Below are 22,333 nucleotides of genomic sequence, written 5' to 3' on the forward strand. Positions count from 1 at the left end.
AAAGTTAAATATGAGTTTAGTTGAATTGAAATTCCACAAGCCATGGCAATAATGCCAGAAAGTCTGATAATTCATGGCATAAGTGACAACAATGAGTCATTTTCTATTTTGGCAGTTAATGATTTTAGGTCCACTTCCACAACACATACTCCTTGAAAAATAAAGCTCTGTAATAAAAATGTTTCCAGAAACGCATGTTCCGTACAGGAAATTTGCTCAACAGTTTGGGGACTTTATGAGATTAGTTGAGTCTAATCAATTTCTGATCTGATAACATGGCAGGATTTCTTAATACCCATATTAAGGGAACCAGCTACCTAGTGAATAACAGCATTGTCAGCATGCCATTCTGAAACAATGATATCAGAGTGCAGAAGTAAAGGGAACGAGCCTTGTTATCAGATAGAAAAACACCACAGCGTAACGTGTACACAGTTCTAAAGAACTGTAAGATGACTTTTGACTGGGTGCATTGTGCCAGTCAGTACATGTCTGTTGTTTTTGTCTCCAATGGCCTGCTTTTATGCACATTGGCACAGGCAATTAAACCCAAGTTACCCAACACCTGCTAACAGGTTCTGCTGAAAAATGTGCCAGATCAGCAAAAGTTCATGAGTTTCATAAGGCAGTCGAAACACATCTTAACCATCTTCCTAACCTATATTTCCTTGTATAAAGCTTCTGGGCAATTCTCTCGGTCTCTCAGATAGTTTTAATTAGATTAACAATACCATGTGTGCCAAGTGCCAACGACTCAACACACAGTAATTGCTTTCTGGATCATTAGTCGGTGGCACGTTACACTGCAAACAAAAATGACTCCAAAACACTAGGTAAGGCATAACAAAACGCTTTATTAATGAGACACTACAAAACATTACATTGGAAACGTGCATTTATTGCAATACTACAGGAAACACATAAATGAAAAGGAAGACTTCAAATTATACTATACATAGCTGTAATGATTGAATCCCTGTGTAGATGAATAATAGATTTTCAAAGTAATATATCATAGGATAAATCGATTTTGTTCCCACCCAAGTGAAGTCCTTTCCTCAGCTGTATCTCCTAAGTTTATTCTGTAAGGGGTATGTACATTTTGTATGTGTGCAATGTTTCTATTTCTAAATACGTAAATCAAAAAATAAAATAAAAGTATGCAAAAAAACTCAAGTGGAGGTCAGAGAAGCATGTTTAAAAGTCTGTTTTTATTACATTGTCTTTGAAAATCTGTCTGTGGCTCCTCTTCAGTCATCTTCTAATGAGCACTCATAAACGTTGCCTTGCCTCACGGAGAGCCTAAATAAGGGCATAAAATATTGTACCAGTGAGCCATTGTGATTTGACAATAGGAAAGAAGTGACTTGAATTGACAAGGATGATCAAGTAACCTTCTGGATGGCATCCCTAGCAGGGTCATCCTGGAGAATCTTAGCCCTGTCCAAAGCTCTTTCAAAGTGGGCAACACCGGATTTAAAGTTGCCAAGCTTCACTGGGAGGGGACACATAAGGAAATGACTGTTAGGACCAATTTAATGCTATGACTAAGATCAAGTAGACCAAGACTAATCACAGTCTCCATGAAATCAACACTCAATTTCATAGAAACTTTGAACACAACACTAGTGTCCAAAGTTTCTATGAAATCAACACTCGTGTCCAAAGTTTCTATGAAATCAACACTCGTGTCCAAAGTTTCTATGAAATCAACGCTCGTGTCCCCAGGTTGTAATTCAAAAGAGTCAGCATTGATCAGAATTGTACGGACATTTTGCCATTCAATCCCAGAAAGTCAAGGGAAAGGGAATACCTAGTCAGTTGTACAACTGAATGCATTCAACTGAAATGTGTCTTCCACATTTAACCCAACCCTTCTGAATCAGAGAGGTGCGTGGGGGGGGGGGTGGGGGGGGCTGCCTTAATCGACGTCCACGGCATCGACGCCAGGGGAGCAGTTGTGGGGGTTTACTGCCTTGCTCAAGGGCAGAACGGCAGATTGTTCCACCATGCTGGTTCGGGGATTCGAAACAACACTGTACCAACACTATCCTCTAGGCTACCTGCCGCCCCTCAATGGAACCACAGTACATAAAAAATACATTTTATTAATTTGATCAAGCTCAGACATGAGATAATTATATTTTCTTTAAGAGTCTGTAAAGATGAACATAAAATACATGCCAGGGAGCCTTTGCTATACACATCACAACTTATCAACGACTCAAACAAGGGAAGGGTTCCTCCACACTTCTACCTGCACTTACTCTCGGACTGTGCTACCAACACACAGGCGTTCAGTTGCCACTTCTCATCAGCGATTTCATCGGCCACAGCGAGTGAGCGAACGCCGTAGTCCCGGGCCTCGGTATGACGCTTCAGCTCCAGGTAGCAGCGGCCTATCTCATGGAACAGCCAGGTCCTCTCCAAACCGCCACTGGTCAGGGGGATCTTTTCCTCCCAGCTGAGAATGGAGAAGCAAATACACAAACACAGTCAATAGAATGACACAGTGAATCCATACATTAGGAGTCCTTTGTATTAAAGAAAATTATTTGCTTCATCACACAATCAAAACAGATAAAAACACAGATGTGATGCCATATACTTTGAGTTTCCACTTACGCATCGATAGCCTGTGGGAACTTTCCTATTCTGGCGTACACTCGGCCAACATTATCAAGTGCCCTTGACTTTGCCTCTGGGAGTTTGCTGTTGGACAACAAAGAAAGTGAAAGAACACTGTTCAAAAAATAAGATGCAGTGTGTGAAAAGCACTTGATTTGAAATGTGGGTTGTTAGACAATCATATACTCTCCCCTACGTATTTATTACGTATTTTGGCTCTATACGCCAGCATTTTGGACTTGAGATCAAATGTTTTATATGAGGAGACAGTACAGAATGTCACCTTTTATTTGAGATGATTTTCATACATATCTGTTTTACCTTTTAGATATGAATGCACTTTATGTATCTAGTCCCCCCATTTGAAGGTGTCAAGTATTTGGACAAATTCACTTAGTGTATTAAATGGAGTCAAAAATGTAGTATTTGGTCCCATATTCCTAGCATGCAATGACAACATCAAGCTTGTGACTCTACAAACTTGCTGGATGCATTTGCTGTTTGTTTTTATTGTGTTTTGGATTATGTTGTGCCCAAAAGAAATGAATGGTAAATAATGTATTGTGTCATTTTGGAATCACTTTGATTGTAAATAAGAACAACGTTTCTGAACACTTCTACATTAATGTGGACGCTATCATGATTAAGGATAATCATGAATAATGATGAGTGAGAAAGATGTACAAAGATCATGCCCCCAATACATGCTAACCTCTCAACATAAGAGGGGAAGTTAGCATTTGATCTCCAAAATCCTGCCGTATAGAGCCAAATTAAACGTTTTAGCCTCACTATCAAAATAAATGCTTAGTTGAGTGTACCTTTCAGACTGAAATGAAGTGTCCACTCCACAGCACTCACCATTGTCTGGCGAGGTCCAAGTCCTTCAGATGGTTGTCTAGGGCTCTGTCCATTTTCCCCAGGTCAATCAGGGCATTTCCAATGCAGCTGTGAAGGTTCCCCAGCACCTCTTTCTTATTGGGAACCACCTCCTCTGACCAGCATTGAACTGACTTCAGGACCTCCCGAGCTTTCTTCAGGCTGCTCTCTGCATTGCCTGCAGTCAAAGCTTAGAGGGGGGGAACATCTGTTTACTATTGACCAGGATGTATTGATAAGCATCAAACTACCATATTCATCCTTGGGTCTGTTCTGTCTTACCTGCATCAATCTCTTCCAGGCTCTTGAGTACAAAACGTGTGGGATCAGAGGGAGTGTTCTGCCGGGTCTTGTTCCACTTCTGCTGCATGAGCTTGCGGTCTCTCTCCCGTGCGTAGATGGGCTTCTGCTGGCGCCAGAACTCAGTGCGTGTGTCCAGATAGGTGATGCAGTTGAGGATGAGGTCCTGCAGTCTCTCCCCATCCCGCATCTTACCTTTCACCAAGTCTGGAGGCCATTTATGATATTGACTTTAATGGAATATTTGCCCTTTACCACATACTGGGCTCTGTAATTCATGCTGATAATAATGACTGTGTAAGGGAAATTAAAAGACACGTAGAGGCCAATTCTCCAGATAGGGTACGTGATAAAAGAGCATCTTCCCAAGTGTGACAGTGTATTGATTGTGTACTGAAACTCAAAGGAAAGAGTGAAAATACAAGAACATGCTAAGTAAAAGATGTTTGGCTGCGCCACCTTCGTCTTTCAGTAGCTTCTCTAGGTACTCCTTATCGCTGTAGAGCTCTCCCAGAAGCTGCTTGGCTGTCTTCTCACTCTTAGGCGTCTTCTTGTTCTGCTGCCTCATCTCCCTTCTCAGGGGGTGAATCAGCCCCTTCGGTCGTCCCTTCTTCACCTGCCAATCAACCCCACACACAGAATTCATCATGAGGATGACATACATGTCGAGGTGGGAGGAATTATGAAAAATATGCCGCTTATCGTCTCAAGGCTTTACCACTGACTCACCTCATCGGCCTTGTGGAAGAAGGACAGGTCGCCCTTGTTTTCCAGTTTCACAGATGAGGGGCCTGAGGTGGTAGAAAGGTAAGATATTTAGAAAACCAGATGGAAAACTTACAAAAACGGCATTAATGAGAACAATGAGGTACTCAATCTGTTGGTCTTTTACAAAAATATTTTTTGACCCAGTACTTACTGCCCACAGAGTTGTCAATAGCCTCTTGGGCCTTCTGGATTCCCAGTCTAAATTCCTGCAGCTCTGGCCTCAGTTTGTGCCCTCTGTGGTAAAACACCAGGGCAAACTCAAAGTCTCCCATGGTGTATAAAGCTTCCGCTTTCTGATACAAACCCTGGGAAATGAGGAATACAAATAAATCAATGGATTTTGCTTGGGAAATTATGACTAAACAGAAACAACAGTGTGCCCTAGTGGTCATTGAAAATAAAAAAGATTTGAAATTCAGTACAGTAGCTGGCCAACAGGGCCAAACAAAACAGACAATAAAAAGCTTCCCTGAATAACACGGGCTGAGAGACAATACAATGACAGCTACACAATAAAACCAAAGGCTGAAAATAGAACAGGGCTGAATAATGATGCCCAATGTTTAAATTGCACCTTGAAGAATTCTTTGTCCTCCTTGAGAGAGGCCTCTGCATCCCTCAATGCATTACCAGAATCTCCCATCTTTACATAACATTTGGATCTGGCAACCAGACAATTTTTGTCATCTGGCTGAAGAATCAATGCCTGAAAGAAATGTATGAACTGTCATTAGCTACAAATACAAACTTGACATACATGTAGTGTAGACTTGAGTAGCAAAAAAGCCACCAGCCACCGACTGAGGAGACAGCCCAAACGACTTGGCAACCAGCACATGCGTTTTCGATTGACAGCTGAGTAACAGAAGAAATTGTCTAAATGCATATACACAGAGATTGCATTCAACCACAGCAAATTGATTATATGGTCATAGCTAAATAGCTAGCTATAAGTGGCTAAATGTTTATTGTTTAGCTATCATTAGAGCTACCCCACAGATATCATCTTTCCTACTAGTCCCTTCCTGGACACCCAAGATTTAGCATTACAAAAATCATGTGATCTAAGGTCATGATGTTTTGACTGCAGTCAACTGCAAGTTTCTTCTCATAACTTCATCCATCTCTTGCATTGTGGGAGGCTCTATTGCCAACCAATCATTCGTTTTTTTTTACATGACCAAAGACATGACTGAAACAGGAACCAACTGTGCCGTGATGTGAATGTGATGTTTGAGGCGCTCTCTCACTAATTGATTGTACAATGTACACACGTATGATTTCCGTTTGTGCTTAGGAGACATGCTTTTTTCAACATTATAATGAAAGCATTTTATAAACAATGGCAACACTGCCATGTTGATCTGAGCCTTGCTGTTGGAAAACCACATTAGTGTCCGACTTTTGGCTGTGTGAGATATACCTCCCCAGTCGGTTGCTTTAGCCTTACCACTCAAACACGCCCACTCTTTTCACCATTTCTCCCAGTGGGCGGTGCTGTACATCATGGTGGGCGTGGGTTTCAAAGTGCAAAGACTATCCGATGAGCGTCCACGTTCAACCGAGAACCCTCCACCTGGGACCTCTTTCGTACATTTCAGCCAGACTCGACCCTCGGGACCCAAGGGGTGCACCTATTGGTTTTTGCCCTAGCACTACAGAGCTGATTCAAATAATCAACTCATCATCAAGCTTTCATTATTTGAATCAGCTATGTAGTGCTAGGGCAAAAAACAAAATGTGCAACCCTCGGGTTTACAATTGCACTTTCATATCAGTACATCATTTCGCTGTATTTGAACTATAGATAGCTAGCTACCAGTGGAGGCTGGTGGGAGGAGCTATAGGAGAATGGGCTCATTGTAATGGCTGGAATGAAATAAATGAAACGGTATCAAACATTTCAAACATATGGAAACCACGTTTGACTCCGATCCACTTATTCCAATCCAGCCATTACTCAGAGACTGTCCTCCTATAGCTCCTCCCACCAGCCTCCACTGCTAGCTACCAAGTGGGTGGACCAGTTTTCCCAAATGTGAACAGTGTGTAAATTAATGTCAAGTTTTGCTTGCTAGCCAAACAACAACGGCAATGCCACTATCAAGACAATATACTATGAAATATATGAAACTGATCATGAGTAGATTTAATTTCACTACGATTGGTAGGTCAACATGCAATAATACCTGTATACTGTCTCTCACTGAGATTAATAATTTGCATTGCTGGCTTCATTAAAAACAGTTAATCTGATGGATTTTGGATGTCCTTGGTCTTTTTTTTACACGAGGCCAACTTTAGCCTATTATCCTGGAGGCATACTTACACACCCTGTCTCATTACTTTGCGGGAATGATATCTCTCAACTTTAAACCAGGGTCAGCATTATGGGCGGGCCTTAGGGGGCCTGGTCGCGCTACCATACCTCCTTGCCTATCATCCAAATAAAAAAAATGTCAATGGGGGAGGATGGCCGCGAGGTGTAATGGCGGTGGGGCAAGAGAAGCATGGCAAAAATGTTGGACGAAGGGACGAGAGGTCGGAAAAGAGATATTGGGGGTAACAATATGATGTTACTGTTGAAATGGTTGTTGACATGCTGAACAATCCTAAAGGTGGAGTGTTTCAACAGGATATAGATCAAGTTTAATGGGATTGGGGTGTGGTAAAAGTTAGGGATTTATTTGGTTTTTAATTTTATGTTCATGGTAGTACAGAATAGGGACAGATCATGATTGATCGTACATTCCAGCACAGTAGGTGCACTTTAAACGCTTGTTTGCGGACCATCATCATATTATATCGAAGAAGAAGAAGTGTAATGGCGACTGTTAAGAGTTTCTTGAGTCAACGCTACATGGCGGAAAATTCAAGAACTTTGATTTGCTATGCTCTCCAGAGCTGAGGGCTGTTGAAATGAGTGATAACTGGGGTGGTGTTAAATGTTGAGAAACAACTGAAATTGAAGATTCCCGGTGTCTGTGACGCCTGCCGTTTGGTGTGACGCAGACCCGGTGGAGAGCGTGGTGAAACAGAGAAGATACTGTCTGTCCTGCTGAGTTTTGATGCAGAGTCTTTACCAGACAATATCAAGTTAGGAGGTGTCAGATATCCTGTGGGAGCTTTGGTCCCGACCCCTAGTTTGGTAACAGCTGCTGTACAGTAATCAAATAAACATCTCCATTTTGAAACAGTATTTTTTTTTAATCGAATTAGAATATATTTTATTAACAAAAACACAAAGATGTTGATGAAAAAGTACTGTAGAGGCTGTTTTTAATTTTTTATAATACTGGGCTTACAGTAGTAATGGATGTGAGTTACAGTTCACACCTTGATGAGCAATTAAATTGGACAATAGCTAGCCAAAACGCTCATAACAGCTAATTAGTGCTGGAAACTAATTTGAATGATTGTATAGAAACACACATGCCACATAACAAACAGTTACCTTATAACAAAATAATCTATATCATAAACTGCCTCAATGGCACCCTATCAAATAGAAATGAGTTTAGATGAATATATGGCTTAACATCTTTATTTATCACAGTGTGAAACTGAAGTTTATAAAAAAAATACAGTTTGCTGCCCATTAGAAAGAAAAGAAGGCGACTAATTTATTCTAGATAATCGTTCATTCAGTTAAACCCATAAAACTGTCGACAACGTGGCCTTATTTTGTAGTCTTACTGTAGGTCCGCAGTAATTTCTTTCAGGCTGGAGTAGATGTGCTCAAAAATGCTCTCTGGTGGTCTGAATGAGCATTAACAGCAACAATGGCTGACAGTAAAATACTATGATTTCACACACTTTAAAAGGTGCCTTACCATACCACACTGCAGCACAATGCAACTACTAAATTAGGACCCACTTCACATTATATACGCAGCAGTGCCGGTTTGTGCCGTTGAAGATTATGGAGGATTTTGTTTTATGACCATGGCCTTATTTCTATTACAGCATATTGGATGACTCTCATTCATATTCCCATTCACCCAGCTCAATGTAACATCAATAGGTGTAGGCTACTACATGTTACTCAAATTTGCCAAATCCCAATCAAGAGATTGCTACAACCTATAGCCTAGAAATGAAAGTTTATATTGTAGGTGCACAGGTCGAGAGACAAATTGGAGTAATCAAGGTGACAGAGACACATTCAATACCGCCTTGCACACTCTTGCCTGCATCTGGGGTGTAATCTTTAGTCCAAACAGTTGCAAAACGTTTCAAGAGTTTCTATTGGACAAATTCAGGTAGGTCCCGCCCCATTTCGTTCTGTTTAAGAATTTTTTTGCCAAAGAATCGGCAGAATGAATACACCCCTGATCACCCACAGTTCAATTTCATAGCAGCCACATAGAGCATTATCACTTTGCTTGTTGTAAAATTCCTTCTCGCATCTACAAGCTTTCCTTCTTTCACTTTTTCCCTTCACTTGTGGGCTTCAGTACACAACACAACAGCTGTCTGTGACTAGGCACAAAAACCTCTCCATGCCAAACCTTCACACCATAACCCCTAACCGCTACACAACCTACATCGTCACCATTTTAAGGTTATAGTAAAACAAAACAAAATAGAACCAACGCATTGGTACACCCACAATCCAATCCCAAGTGTACAATCATGCATCACAGTGTACAGTAAGTAGTTTAGCAGTTAAACCGGTGGGTCCCGGTGTCAATACATTTATAAAACCAAAACATTGACTTGGAAGAGTTGCAGTGTTGGATAGCCTTAGCCAGCTAGCTAACATAAAAAGCATTCCTCTCTGTTTGAGTCAGGATATTTGGGTAGGCTAAATTAGCTGCATTAGCTAAGTGAAAGATAGACTAAGAAGAAAGAAAATACAACGAAATATAGCTAGCTCGCTCTCTCTATCTATGCTGCTTCAACTATTGCCTTTCTTTCTGAGTCAACTACTCACTACACTTTATGCACTGCAGTGCTAGCTAACTGTAGCTTATGCTTTCAGTACTAAATAAATTATCGGATCCTTTGATTAGATGTAAAAGTTGTTAGTTCATACTGCAAGAGCTCTGATAGGTTGGAGGACGTACTCCAGGTGTAGTCATAACTACTGCGAAAGTCTATGGAATGGGGTGAGAACCACGAGCCTCCCAGGTTTGGAATTATTGAAGTTTTGAATTACCCAACGAAAACGTGCAACTAATTACCCAACGAAAACGTGCAACTGCGACACACGGGCCATTGTTTATTTGAAAAAAACATGGCCCTTTATTATGTCCACTTATGTACATATGCTGTATATAGCATCTTAACATTTTAAAACAAAATAGATAAATCATTTGTCCAGCCTTTGCTGCTACGCAGATGTGCATAATATGCTGCGACCCTAATCAAAAAGTATTTAACAACTCCAAACAATAACTTAGCTATAGGTTGTAAAATGTAAACTTAAAACATGTTTTTCATTGAATGAAACATACATTTTATGGGTGAACACCTTATAGTTTCATTGCATTGACATTCCCAGCATTAGTTAAGTCTGTTTTTGTTCAAAATATTAAGTTATTGAAACTGAAACAGTGCATCCTGAATGAATGGCAGCAGCAAACATAGTACCAGGCCAGCTGTGATTTACAACCTGATAGCAAAATGTTTTGGACTACCAAGAAATGCATTGGTGAATTATATTAATCATGCATTGAACTGCATCCATCTATTCTCCCAACAATGCCTTACTTTACTTCATGGAATTTTGAGTCAAATAGAACCAATTTTAAAACCTCTTATAAAGTTGGTTTTGAAGCATAAACTGGGAATTTTATATGTTTTACTGATATTATGATTGCCCATTAGTTTCATATCTGCAAAGTAGTTAAAATGCTGTCAGTTCCACTTTAAATACTTCAAAATCAATTAATTATACAGTATTTGGTTCTCTGAGCTTAACACCATTAAGCACAAAGTAAAGAAAACTGTGACCTGTAATATTTTTTTAAAATATGTGCCAGAAATATATTTGTGCCTCTTTTTCCAAGAAGAACCGTAGTGATTGGATCAGATGTTATCAGAGAATAAAGAGTTGATAGCCTAAACATTGTGGTCATTCGGGTATCTCTGGTGGTTTAGCCATCTATCAAAGTTTTGTTTACAATTTTGTGTAAGAAATATTATAGAAATGTGAATACTGAATGTGTTATGATGAGAAGAAATTCAAGGAAACAGCCAAGAGACCTAGAAACTTATTTCAATACATTTTATTTGCAATGTCCAGCAATGAAATATGGTATGAAATATGGTATCAACTCTTTTTTAGATTTTCTTTTCTGTGTTTTCTTTTATCTTTCAGTATGTTTATATATTGTCATCTTTAAATATATATATAAAGCACTTCCTAAATAGCACTGAGCCATAAAAATGCATTAACATTTTCTTTTTAAAATAATTTTACCCCTTTTTCTCCCCAATTTCGTGGTATCCAATTGTTTTAGTAGCTACTATCTTGTCTCATCGCTACAACTCCCGTACGGGCTCGGGAGAGACGAAGGTTGAAAGTCATGCGTCCTCCGATACACAACCCAACCAAGCCGCACTGCTTCTTAACACAGCGCCATCCAACCCGGAAGCTAACCGCACCAATGTGTCGGAGGAAACACCGTGCACCTGGCAACATTGGTTAGAGCGCACTCCACAGGAGTCGCTGGTGCGCGATGAGACAAGGATTTCCCTACCGGCCAAACCCTCCCTAACCCGGACGACGCTAGGCCAATTGTGCGTCGCCCCACGGACCTCCCGGTCACGGCCGGTTACGACAGAGCCTGGGCGCGAACCCAGTCTCTGGTGGCGCAGCTGGCGCTGGAGTACAGCGCCCTTAACCACTGCGCCACCCGGGAGGCTATGCATTAACATTTTAACCAGTAGAAATAAGTACAAGTACAAAGTATTTCCTGAATAGCAAATTGTATTCAGTGATACTTATACATTTTGAAAAGTCCTTTATACAAGTCCCTCACTTTAGTCAATCTCTTCAATGGTTGGGCCTTGGGAGCTGACACCAGAGCTGGTCCGTGCCTGATCTCCACAGCAACCTGTGGGCATCCCTCCCTGCTGGTATAGCTTGGTAATGATAGGCTGGCATACTTTCTCCAGCTCCTTTAACTGATGCTCATACTCCTCTTTGTCGCCTAGCTGGTTGTTCTCCAACCAGGAAATGGTCTGGTCGCACCTGTCCATCACTTTCTTTTTGTCCTCCTCGCTGATCTTGCCTTTCATGTTTTCGTCCTCCACGCTGCTCTTCATATTGAAGGCGTATGACTCCAGGGAGTTCTTGGCTGCCATCTTCTCCCTCTGTGCGTCATCCTCAGCTTTGTATTTGTCAGCGTCCTGCACCATCCTCTCAATATCCTCTTTGCTGAGCCGGCCCTTGTCGTTGGTGATGGTGATCTTGTTCTCTTTGCCCGTGCTCTTGTCCACCGCTGCTACGTTCAGAATGCCGTTGGCGTCGATGTCAAAGGTCACCTCGATCTGAGGGACTCCTCGTGGGGAAGGGGGATCCCAGAGAGCTCAAACTTCCCCAGGAGGTTGTTGTCCTTGGTCATGGCTCTCTCTCCCTCGTAGACCTGGATCATGACCCCGGGCTGGTTGTCAGAGTAAGTGGTGAAGGTCTGGGTCTGTTTGGATGGGATGGTGGTGTTGCGTTTGATCAAGGCGGTCATGACACCTCCGGCGGTTTCGATGCCCAGGGACAGGGGAGCCACATCCAGCAGCAGCAGGTCCTGGACGTTCTCAGACTTGTCGCCAGATAAGATGGCCGCCTGGATGGCAGCGCCATAGGCCACCGCCTCGTCTGGGTTGATGCTCTTGTTTAGCTCTCGGCCGTTGAAAAAGTCCTGCAGGAGCTTCTGGACCTTGGGGATCCGGGTGGAGCCTCCGACCAGGACGACGTTGTGGATTTGGGTATCCCTGAGGGCTTTCTCCACAGGCTCCAGTGTTCCCCTGAAGAGGTCAGAACACATCTCCTCAAAACGAGCCCTGGTGATGGAGGTGTAGAAGTCGATGCCCTCAAAGAGGGAGTCAATCTCAATGCTGGCCTGGGAGCTGGAGGACAGCGTTCTCTTGGCCCTCTCGCAGGCTGTCCTCAGTCTCCTCAGAGCCCGCTTGTTCTGGCTGATGTCCTTCTTGTGTTTCCTCTTGAACTCCTCCACAAAGTGACTGACCAGGCGGTTATCAAAGTCCTCCCCGCCCAGGTGAGTGTCTCCAGCTGTGGCCTTCACCTCAAAAATCCCATCCTCGATGGTCAGGATGGACACGTCGAAGGTGCCCCCACCCAGGTCAAAAATCAGGACGTTGCGTTCCCTGGACTTTCCTTTGTCCATGCCGTAAGCGATGGCTGCCGCCGTGGGCTCGTTGATGATCCTCAGCACATTCAGCCCAGCGATCACTCCAGCGTCCTTAGTGGCCTGTCTCTGTGAATCGTTGAAGTAAGCAGGGACTGTGATGACTGCATTGGACACCTTCTGGCCAAGGTAAGCCTCAGCGATCTCCCTCATCTTCACCAGGACCATGGAGGAGATCTCCTCTGGGTTGAAGGATTTGTTCTCACCTTTGTAATCGACCTGAACTTTAGGCTTTCCTCCGTCGCTGACCACCTTGAAGGGCCAGTGCTTCATGTCAGCTTGCACGACCTGATCGTTGAACTTTCGGCCAATCAGGCGTTTGGCGTCGAAAACGGTGTTGTTGGGGTTCATGGCCACCTGGTTCTTTGCTGCGTCTCCGATGAGTCTCTCAGTGTCTGTGAAGGCCACATAGCTGGGCGTGGTCCTGTTGCCCTGGTCGTTGGCGATGATCTCCACTTTGCCATGCTGGAACACCCCCACACAGGAGTAGGTGGTGCCCAGGTCAATGCCGATAGACGGGCCTTTAGCTGATGACATCTTGATGGTTTGGAGTTAGTTGCCTACAAAATAATGAAATATTTTAGAAATTGATATTATTCTACGAAAACCTAGGTGCAAATAATGTCAATCTCAACCAACAGAGATGTTATCCTAAATATACTTGAATAACAACTAGACCTGGGTTCAAATACATGCGTTCTTAAGTATTTGTAATTCTTATTTTCTGTGTATTTTAATATTTTCAGATAATCTGGTCACTTCTATTTAAAGTATTTTCTAATAATTTCATATAAATACAATTTGAAACTATTTTCAAATACATTTCTAATACACTTAGGAACAAACAATTCTGGGTTCAAATGCATGGAATATTTAAATATTTTAATTTTAAAATACACTTGTCTGTGTATTTGAGTATTTTCAAATACATGCCAATTCTTTCCAAATATATTTCCAAACACATTCCAATGCTCAACTATTTATATTTCAAAAATGTACTGGTATTTGAAAGTCCTTGAAAAACAATAATACGCATTTGAACCCAGGTCTGATAACAACACTGTTGTCAATGTTTGTGTTATATATTAGTGTTACTGGCCAGGCACATATTTAGTGGAGTTGAACAAAGACAATGACAGACACAATCATTTCTGCTAATCTATTACAGAGAAACTCTTTTCACAACAGGCCTACATTTTTTTCTATGAACACTCCTGAATAATATTGTATTATCTTCACAGAATTAGAGCAGATTTTCTACATAGCTTCATGTTCTATTTCTATCAAGTTTATAACTGTCACGGCCATTATGAAAATAGGGTACTGAATGAATCTCTTTACTTACAGTTTATGAATGTAGAGGTCTTTCGAACGTGGCTCTTCTCTTTTCTTGCTTTCTTTTCCCTTTAGTATTCTCGTTGGGTCGATGATTGAATCTGAATGTACTTCACCAGAATATATACCATCCCCATTGCCTGAAAAAAAACAACTTATGATTTCTAGACATTTCTCGAACGCTCTGACTACATTGCCCAATGAGAGCGCAGCATTCCTGCGCAATGACGCACCTGCGAGGCGCATGCATTGCACGCGCAGGAAAAGAAAGTTCTCGTCTTTCCAGAGCTTTCGAGAGGCGCGGAGACCTGTCTAGAACGCACACACACAGCACACAAATAATGAAACCATTATTTGTCTTGATTAAAATAATCAAAACAGTTAATGATTCAAATTTCAACACAAATGGAATAGCATGCGGTTCAACCTTATTCAGTCGACGTTTCAGTTTATCGGTTACACTGCAGCTCCTCAACAGTTCACGAGATGTCAGTCTATAATTTTTGTCTCACTAATGAATAATAGATATGTATTGTAAGACAGTTGAGTGCCTATAGGCATACAAGCAACTCATCACAAGTTAATGTGCCTCCAGGGAAGATTCTTTTTTTGTATTAAAGCCAGAGTATTTAAGATATCCAGTATTCATTTTTAAATGAAAGACAAATGATGAACACACCGGCTAATCCTTCTCTATTCTATTCAATGCTATTCTGTTCTATACAATTCTAGTCTAGCCTATTCCTTACTGATGGCCCATTAGTTCACATTTGCTTACCACAAACAAGATATCCCCATGATATCCCCATAAGTAGTATTTGCTAATACACTTGGAAAGTATTCAGACTCTTTGACTTTTTCCACATTTTGTCACGTTACAGCCTTATTATAAAATTGATTAAATTATATTTTTTAATCAATCAACACACAATACCTCATAATGACAAAGCGAAAACAGGTTTTTAGAAATTGACACATATTTATTAAAAATAAAAAACAGAAATACATTATTTACATAACAATTCAGACCCAGATACTTATCAGACTTCGAAATTGAGCTCAGGTTTATCCTGTTTCCATTGATCATCCTTGAGATGTTTCTACAACTTGATTGGAGTCCACCTGTGGTAAATTCAATCGATTAGACATGGTTTGGAAAGGCACACACCTTTTTCTATAAGGTCCCACAGTTGACAGTGCATATCAGAAAAAAAACCAAGCCAAGAGGTCGAAGGAATTGTCCTCCGAGACAGGATTGTGTCGAGGCACAGATCTGGGGAAGGGTAGCAAAAAATTTCTGCAGCATTGAAGGTTCCCTAGAACACAGTGGCCTCCATCATTCTTAAATGGGAGAAGTTTGGAACCACCAAGACTCTTCCTAGAGCTGGCCGTCTGGCCAAACTGAGCAATCGGGGGAGAAGAGCCTTTGTCAAGGAGGTGACAAGAACTGATGGTCACTCTGACAGAGCTCCAGAGTGGCAATGGGAGAACCTTCCAGAAGGACAACAATCTCTGCAGCATTCCACCAATCAGGCCTTTATGGTAGAGTGGCAAGATGGAAGCCACTCCTCAGTATAAGGCACATTACAGCCTGCTTGGAGTTTGCCAAAAAGCACCTAATGGACTCTCAGACCATGAGAAACAAGATTGTCTGGTCTGATGAAACCAAGATTGTACTATTTTGCCTGAATGCCAAGCGTCTCGTCTGGATCGAGGGAAAGACGAACGGAGCAAAGTACAGAGATGAAAACCTGCTCCAGAGCGCTCAGGACCTCAGACTGGTGTGACGGTTCACTTTCCAACAGGTCAACGACCCTAACTACAAGGCCAAGACAGCGCAGGAGTGGCTTCGGGACAAGTATCTGAATGTCTGTGAGTGGCCCAGCCAGAGCCCGGACTTTAACCCAATCGAACATTTCTGGAAAGACTTGAAAATAGCTTTGCAGTGATGCTCCCCATCCAACCTGACAGAGCTTTATAAATTTGCTTAAATTTCAAAAAACTGTTTTTGCTTTGTCATTATGGTGTACTGTGTGTAGATTGATGAGGGGGGAAAAAACAATTTAATCAATTTTAGAATAAGGCTGTAACGTAACAAAATGTGGAAAAAGTCAAGGGGTCTGAATACTTTCCGAATGCACTGTATTGTAAACATAATTCCCATGTAGCAGTAGCTAGTTGTATTTATAAATACATCAATATGAGAGGTATTTATTGCTCACAAAATTCACAGACGGTGGTGATCGCAACCTTTCAAAAATATTTTGTGGCCCTCCGTCTATCATGGAAACATGATACAAATACATACTCCGTTCATAACCAGAGATGGGAATTGACCAATTATGAAGTAGTCATACAGCACCTGCCCGCACCCGCTGGCTTTCTGTCCGACTCGCTATCGCAACAATTTCAAAGATTTTACTGAGTTACAGTTCATATAAGGAAATCAGTCAATTGAAATAAATTAATTAGACCCTAATCTATGGATTTCACATGACTGGGAAGGGGTGCAGCCATGGGTGGGCATAGGCCCACCCACTGGGGAGCCAGGTCCAGCCAATCAGAATGAGTTTTTCCCCATAAAAGGGCTTTATTACAGACAGAAATACTCATTGGCACCCTCCCCACACCCCCTCAGACGATCTTACAGGTGAATTAGCTGGATGTGGAGGTCCTGGGCTGGTGTGGTTACATGTGGTTTGCAGTTGTGAGGCCGGTTGGACGTACTACATCGTCGTTGGAGGCAGCTTGGTGGACAATCCTGCAGTCAGCATGCCAACTGTACGCTCCCTCAAAACTTGAATACATCTGTGGCATTGTGTTGTGTGACAAAACTGAATTTTTATTTGTTTCATTTTTAATTTTACCCCTTTTTCTCCCCAATTTCGTGGTATCCAATTGTTGTAGTAGCTACTATCTTGTCTCATCGCTACAACTCCCATACGGGCTCGGGAGAGACGAAGGTTGAAAGTCATGCGTCCTCCGATACACAACCCAACCAAGCCGCACTGCTTCTTAACACAGCGCACATCCAACCCGGAAGCCAGCCGCACCAATGCGCCGGAGGAAACACCGTGCACCTGGCCACCTTGGTTAGCGTACACTGCGCCCAGCCCGCCACAGGAGTCGCTGGTGCGAGATGAGACAAGGACACCCCTACCGACCAAGCCCTCCCTAACCCTGTTCAGTGTAGTTTGAAGAGAGCAGAGTTGGAGAGACTTGCACTTTCTATTGAGCTATTTGTATAGCCTACCTTTTAGGAGTGGGACGATTTTTAGACAGAGACTAAATCAGATCAATATTTATTTCAAGACAATCAATCAAGACATCATTTAGGAAGTAGATTTCCTTGGAAAGATAACTTTGTGTCTCTCTGCCTATGCAGCTAAGCCTACTCTGCTTAATTGAGACCACATGAAGCAGCAAGAATGACGACAGACTTGTACTAGATTTTGCTTATTATTATAATTTTTTTTTAACTAGGCAAGTCAGATAAGAACAAATTCTTATTTTCAATGATGGCCTAGGAACAGTGGGTTAACTGCCTTTTCAGGGGCAGAACGACATATTTGTACCTTGTCAGCTCGGGGGTTTGAACTTGCAACCTTCCGTTACGAGTCCAACACTAACCACTAGGCTACCCTGCCACCCCTTATAAGATAGAGCCTACCTTTTAGGAGGACGATCTGCAGGCAGAGACAAATAAATCAGTAATCAGTATTTGTTGAAAATGAAAAGCACAACTCTCACTCACCATGGTAGCCTATGCGCTTTTCAATGATGATAAAACATTTTGATTGCACCTGGACTCACATTGGTTGAGCGCCCTCCACTTTTTTTCCACTATCAATATTTATTTACACACACTGTATTAAATCATAGTCTAATCCAATTTAAGTACATTTCCTTGGAAAGATAACTGCCACGTGATTTTCAACCCATGCATAGGCAGCCTACTCTATTTCAATGAGACCACACATATACTAGGCGCACTTGAACTCGCATGCCCGACTAGGAGAGGAAGGCCACTGAAGTTGAAGCAGCTATTTTTTTTACATGAAAACAAATGTTGACCGTGAGACAATGATCTCTGTTGGGACCAAGATAATTGCGGCCTGCAATTCGGGGCGTTCCTGCATGTAGACATTCCTATATCTGCAGAAACCCCTCTTTATAATTATATTGGTCAACTTTTAAGCTAGGAGACGGAAGGTGGGCGGTGTGCCAGTACAGTAGGTTGGACGCACAATACGGTTGGATGCCAGCTGCCGATAAACCCCACAGAAGAAGGTGCGGCAACGGTAGATAGCTGGCCATACACCAGTAGACAGTGTCCTTCGTCCCTGCCTGTTGGGCACTGTTTTCTCGCAGTTCTGGTCACCTGCCGGTGAGGGCAGGTGTTTGGGAGCGAAGGACACTGTTATTTTAGCAAGATAGTCCGGTACACAGCAGGTGGGAGGCGGGGGTGACACCGTGTGCTATCTAGCTAGCTAACTAGCATGTGGTGAACCTAACTAGCAAGCTAGCTGTGCTAGTGGGAGGCGGGGGCTACTGGTAGACAGTGTCTTTTGCCCCCGCCTGTCGGGAACGGTTTTCTCCAGTACACGGCAGACAGGGGCCACACTGTGTGCTAGCTAACTACCACATGATGTTGGTCCCGCCTGCTGCGTGCGAAGGACCATGTCTACAGCTAGCAAAGCAGGGGAGGGGTGTCCATTCAGGAACCGATGGGGCTTGGTATGATATGTTACGAATTGGCAAAACGTATATGTTGAAATTAAATCTAATTTTATTGAACACATACACGTGTTTAGCAGCTGTTATTGCGGGTGTAGCGAAATGCTTGTGTTTCTAGCTCCAACGGTGCAGTAATATCTAACAAGTAAACATCTAACAATTTCACAACAATATACACAATACACACAAATCTAAAGTAAAGGAATGGAATTAAGAATATATAAATGTCAGAGCGGCATAGACTAAAATACAGTAGAATAGAATAGAGTATATACACGAGATGAGTAATGAAAAATATGTAAACATTATTAAAGTGACTTGTGTTACATTCGTGGCCAATGATCTGAAGTCTATATAGAGCTGCAGCCTCTAATGTGCTAGTGATTGCTGTTTAGCAGTCTGATGGCCTTGAGATAGAAGCTGTTTATCAGTCTCTCGGTCCCAGCTTTGATGCACCTGTACTGACCTCGCTTTATGGATGATAGCAGGGTGAACAGGCAGTGGCTCGGGTGGTTGTTGTCCTTGATGATCTTTTTGGCCTTACTGTGACATCGGGTGCTGTAGGTGTCCCGGAGGGAATGTAGTTTGCCCCCGGTGATGCGTTGGGTAGAATGCACCACCCTCTGGAGAGCCCTGCGGTTGCGGGCGGTGGAGTTGCCATACCAGGCGATGATACAGCCTGACAAGATGCTCTCAATTGTGCATCTGTAAAAGTTTGTGAGAGTTTTCGGTGCCAAGCTAAATTTCTTCAGCCTCCTCCTTCTTCACCACACTGTCTTTGTGTGGGTGGACCATTTCAGTCTGTCAGTGATGTGTACGCCGAGGAACTCCACCTTCTCCACTGCGGTCCCGTCGATGTGGATAGGGGGTGCTCCTTCTGCAGTTTCCTGAAGTTCACGATCAGCTCCTTTGTTTTGTAGATGTTGAGTGAGAGGTTATTTTCCAGCCCCACACCCCCAGGGCCCTCACCTCCTCCCTGTAGGCAGTCTCGTCATTGTTGGTAATCAGGCCTACTACTGTTATGTCGTCTGCAAACTTGATGATTGGAGGCGTGCATGGCCACGCAGTCATGGGTGAACAGGGGGTACAGGAGGGGGCTGAGCACGCATCCTTGTGGGGCCCCAGTGTTGAGGATCAGCGAAGTGGAGGTGTTGTTTCCTAACTTCACCAACTGGGGGCGGCCCGTCAGGAAGTCCAGGACCCTGTTGCACAGGGCGGGGTTCAGACCAGGGCCTCAAGCTTAATAATGAGCTTGAAGGGTACTATGGTGTTGAATACTGAGCTATTGTCAATGAACAGCATTCTTACATAAGTATTCCTCTTGTCCAGATGGGATAGGGCAGTGTGATAGAGATTGCATCGTCTGTGGATCTATTGGGGCGGTAAACAAATTGAAGTGGGCCTAGGGTGTCAGGTAAGGTAAAAGTGATATGATCCTTGACTAGTCTCTCAAAGCACTTCATGATGACAGAAGTGAGTGCTACGGGGCGATAGTCATTTAGTTCAGTTTTCTTACTTGGGTACAGAAACAATGGTGGCCATCTCGAAGCACGTGGGGATAGCAGACTGGGATAGGGAGAGATTGAATATGTCTGTAAACACTCCAGCCAGCTGGTCTGCGCATGCTCCGAGGACGCGGCTAGGGAGGTAATACGGTCGGCATTTGATTGTGAGGTATTCTAGGTCAGGTGAACTAAAGGACTTGAGTTCCTGTACGTTATCACAATCACACCATGAGTAGTTAATCATGAAACATACACCCCAGCCCTCCTTCTTCCCGGAGAGATATTTATTCCTGTCTGTGCAATGAACTGAGAACCCAACTGGCTGTATGGACTCACACAGTGTATCCCGAGAGAGCCATGTTTCCGTGAAACAGGGTACGTTACAATCCCTGATGTCTCTTTGGAAGGAAATCCTCGCCCTGAGCTCATCAACTTTATTATCCAGAGACTGAACATTAGCGAGTAATATACTCGTAATCAGTGGGTGGTGTGCACACCTCCTGAGTTGGACTAGAAGTCCACTCGTTATACCTCTTTTCCGCCGGTGGTGTTTTGGATCAGCCTCTGGAATCAGTTAAATTGCCCTGGAGGGTACGAACAAAGGATCCGATTCGGGAAAGTCATATTGCTGGTCGTAATGCTGGTGAGTTACCACCGCTCTAATCTCCAAAAGCTCTTCCCGGCTGTATGTAATAACACAAAAAAATTCTGGGCTAATAATGCAAGAAATAACAAGTAAAAAAAAAAAATACTGCAAAACTGCCAAGGGGCTAGAAGCACAGCTGGCTTTTTTTTAAATGAATTCCATTTTGTTGTGGCTAATGTTAGCTAGGTTAGGGTTACGGTTAGGTTAAATGGTTAAGGGGAGGGTTAGTTAACATGCTAAATAGTTGCAAAGTAGCTCAAAAGTAGTGAATAGTTGAATTTCATAATTAGCTAAAATGTTCAAGTTGTCCCTGATGAGGTTTGAACATGCAACCATTGGGTTCCTAGACGTTCCCGTTATAAGCCTATCCACCATCCCTTAAGTAACCTTACCAAACCTAAAATCAAATTTGAGTGTCACGGATTTACGTTAACTATGTTACGTCTAGTCTATGAGAACAGGCAGCCCTCTGTGTCCAGCCCTCTATGGCGAAGTTGTAAATAGTAGTCGGATGCGATCACGTGCTTTGAACTCGTTGATAAACGCTGATTGGCTAATGACCAACAACCTGCATAAACCATATACTAAAAGTACAGCGATCATGCTTGTAAAAACATTATATGGTTTAACAACCATATTAATACATTTATTTTATAAATGATTTGTTGTAGCATTCAACTGCCGAAAATGTCCTTAATAGGTGACGTGAGAGCCGGCGCGCAGGCTGATTGACGAGGTTCCCACTAGTAAAATTATGTTAGCTACCAGTTGGAGGGGTGTTCCAAGTGATTTTTTTTCTAGTCGTATGTGGTAAATTCACATTTAGCACTTGGTTACGAACGAAGCAATACAATAGTCCTCACTGTACCTATTCCTGCTTCCACCCTCTTCCTACTTCTGCCAATCCTCTCTCCCACTAACGTTAGCTTGCTAACTTGACTAGCTACTGTAGCTGCTAGTTAACAACACACAGAGTAAAGTTAAAGCCATACCGTTGAGTAGCTTTCAATGGCTTTGACATACTCTCCTTTCTGGTACAACTGGTCCCCCTCGGCCATGTAAGTAGAAAATGTGCTTTTGGGTCCTTGGTCTCCTTCATTGTCAGACATGTTTGCAACAAAGTCCCAGTGGTATCCTAGCAACCAACATAAGTCTCTCGATGG

General features: G+C 42.7%; 1 protein-coding gene and 1 pseudogene across 1 annotated transcript; both read right to left on the reverse strand.

Annotated features, from left to right (window-relative positions):
* Positions 1–836: 836 nt before the first annotated feature.
* On the reverse strand, positions 837–22,279 carry LOC139421164 (outer dynein arm docking complex subunit 4). The gene is made up of 11 exons (XM_071171775.1): positions 22,163–22,279; positions 5,150–5,281; positions 4,727–4,880; positions 4,537–4,598; positions 4,267–4,423; positions 3,790–4,014; positions 3,490–3,697; positions 2,626–2,712; positions 2,268–2,464; positions 1,395–1,495; positions 837–1,302 (listed from the first exon to the last, which is right to left on the reverse strand). The coding sequence occupies exons 1-11, from the start codon at positions 22,277–22,279 to the stop codon at positions 1,273–1,275; spliced, it is 1,470 nt and encodes a 489-aa protein (XP_071027876.1). The 3' UTR covers positions 837–1,272.
* LOC139421163 (heat shock 70 kDa protein-like) lies at positions 11,344–14,493 on the reverse strand (annotated as a pseudogene).
* Positions 22,280–22,333: the final 54 nt, after the last annotated feature.

The sequence above is a fragment of the Oncorhynchus clarkii genome, chromosome 12 (genome assembly GCF_045791955.1).
Source record: "Oncorhynchus clarkii lewisi isolate Uvic-CL-2024 chromosome 12, UVic_Ocla_1.0, whole genome shotgun sequence".
Lineage (NCBI taxonomy): Eukaryota > Metazoa > Chordata > Actinopteri > Salmoniformes > Salmonidae > Oncorhynchus > Oncorhynchus clarkii.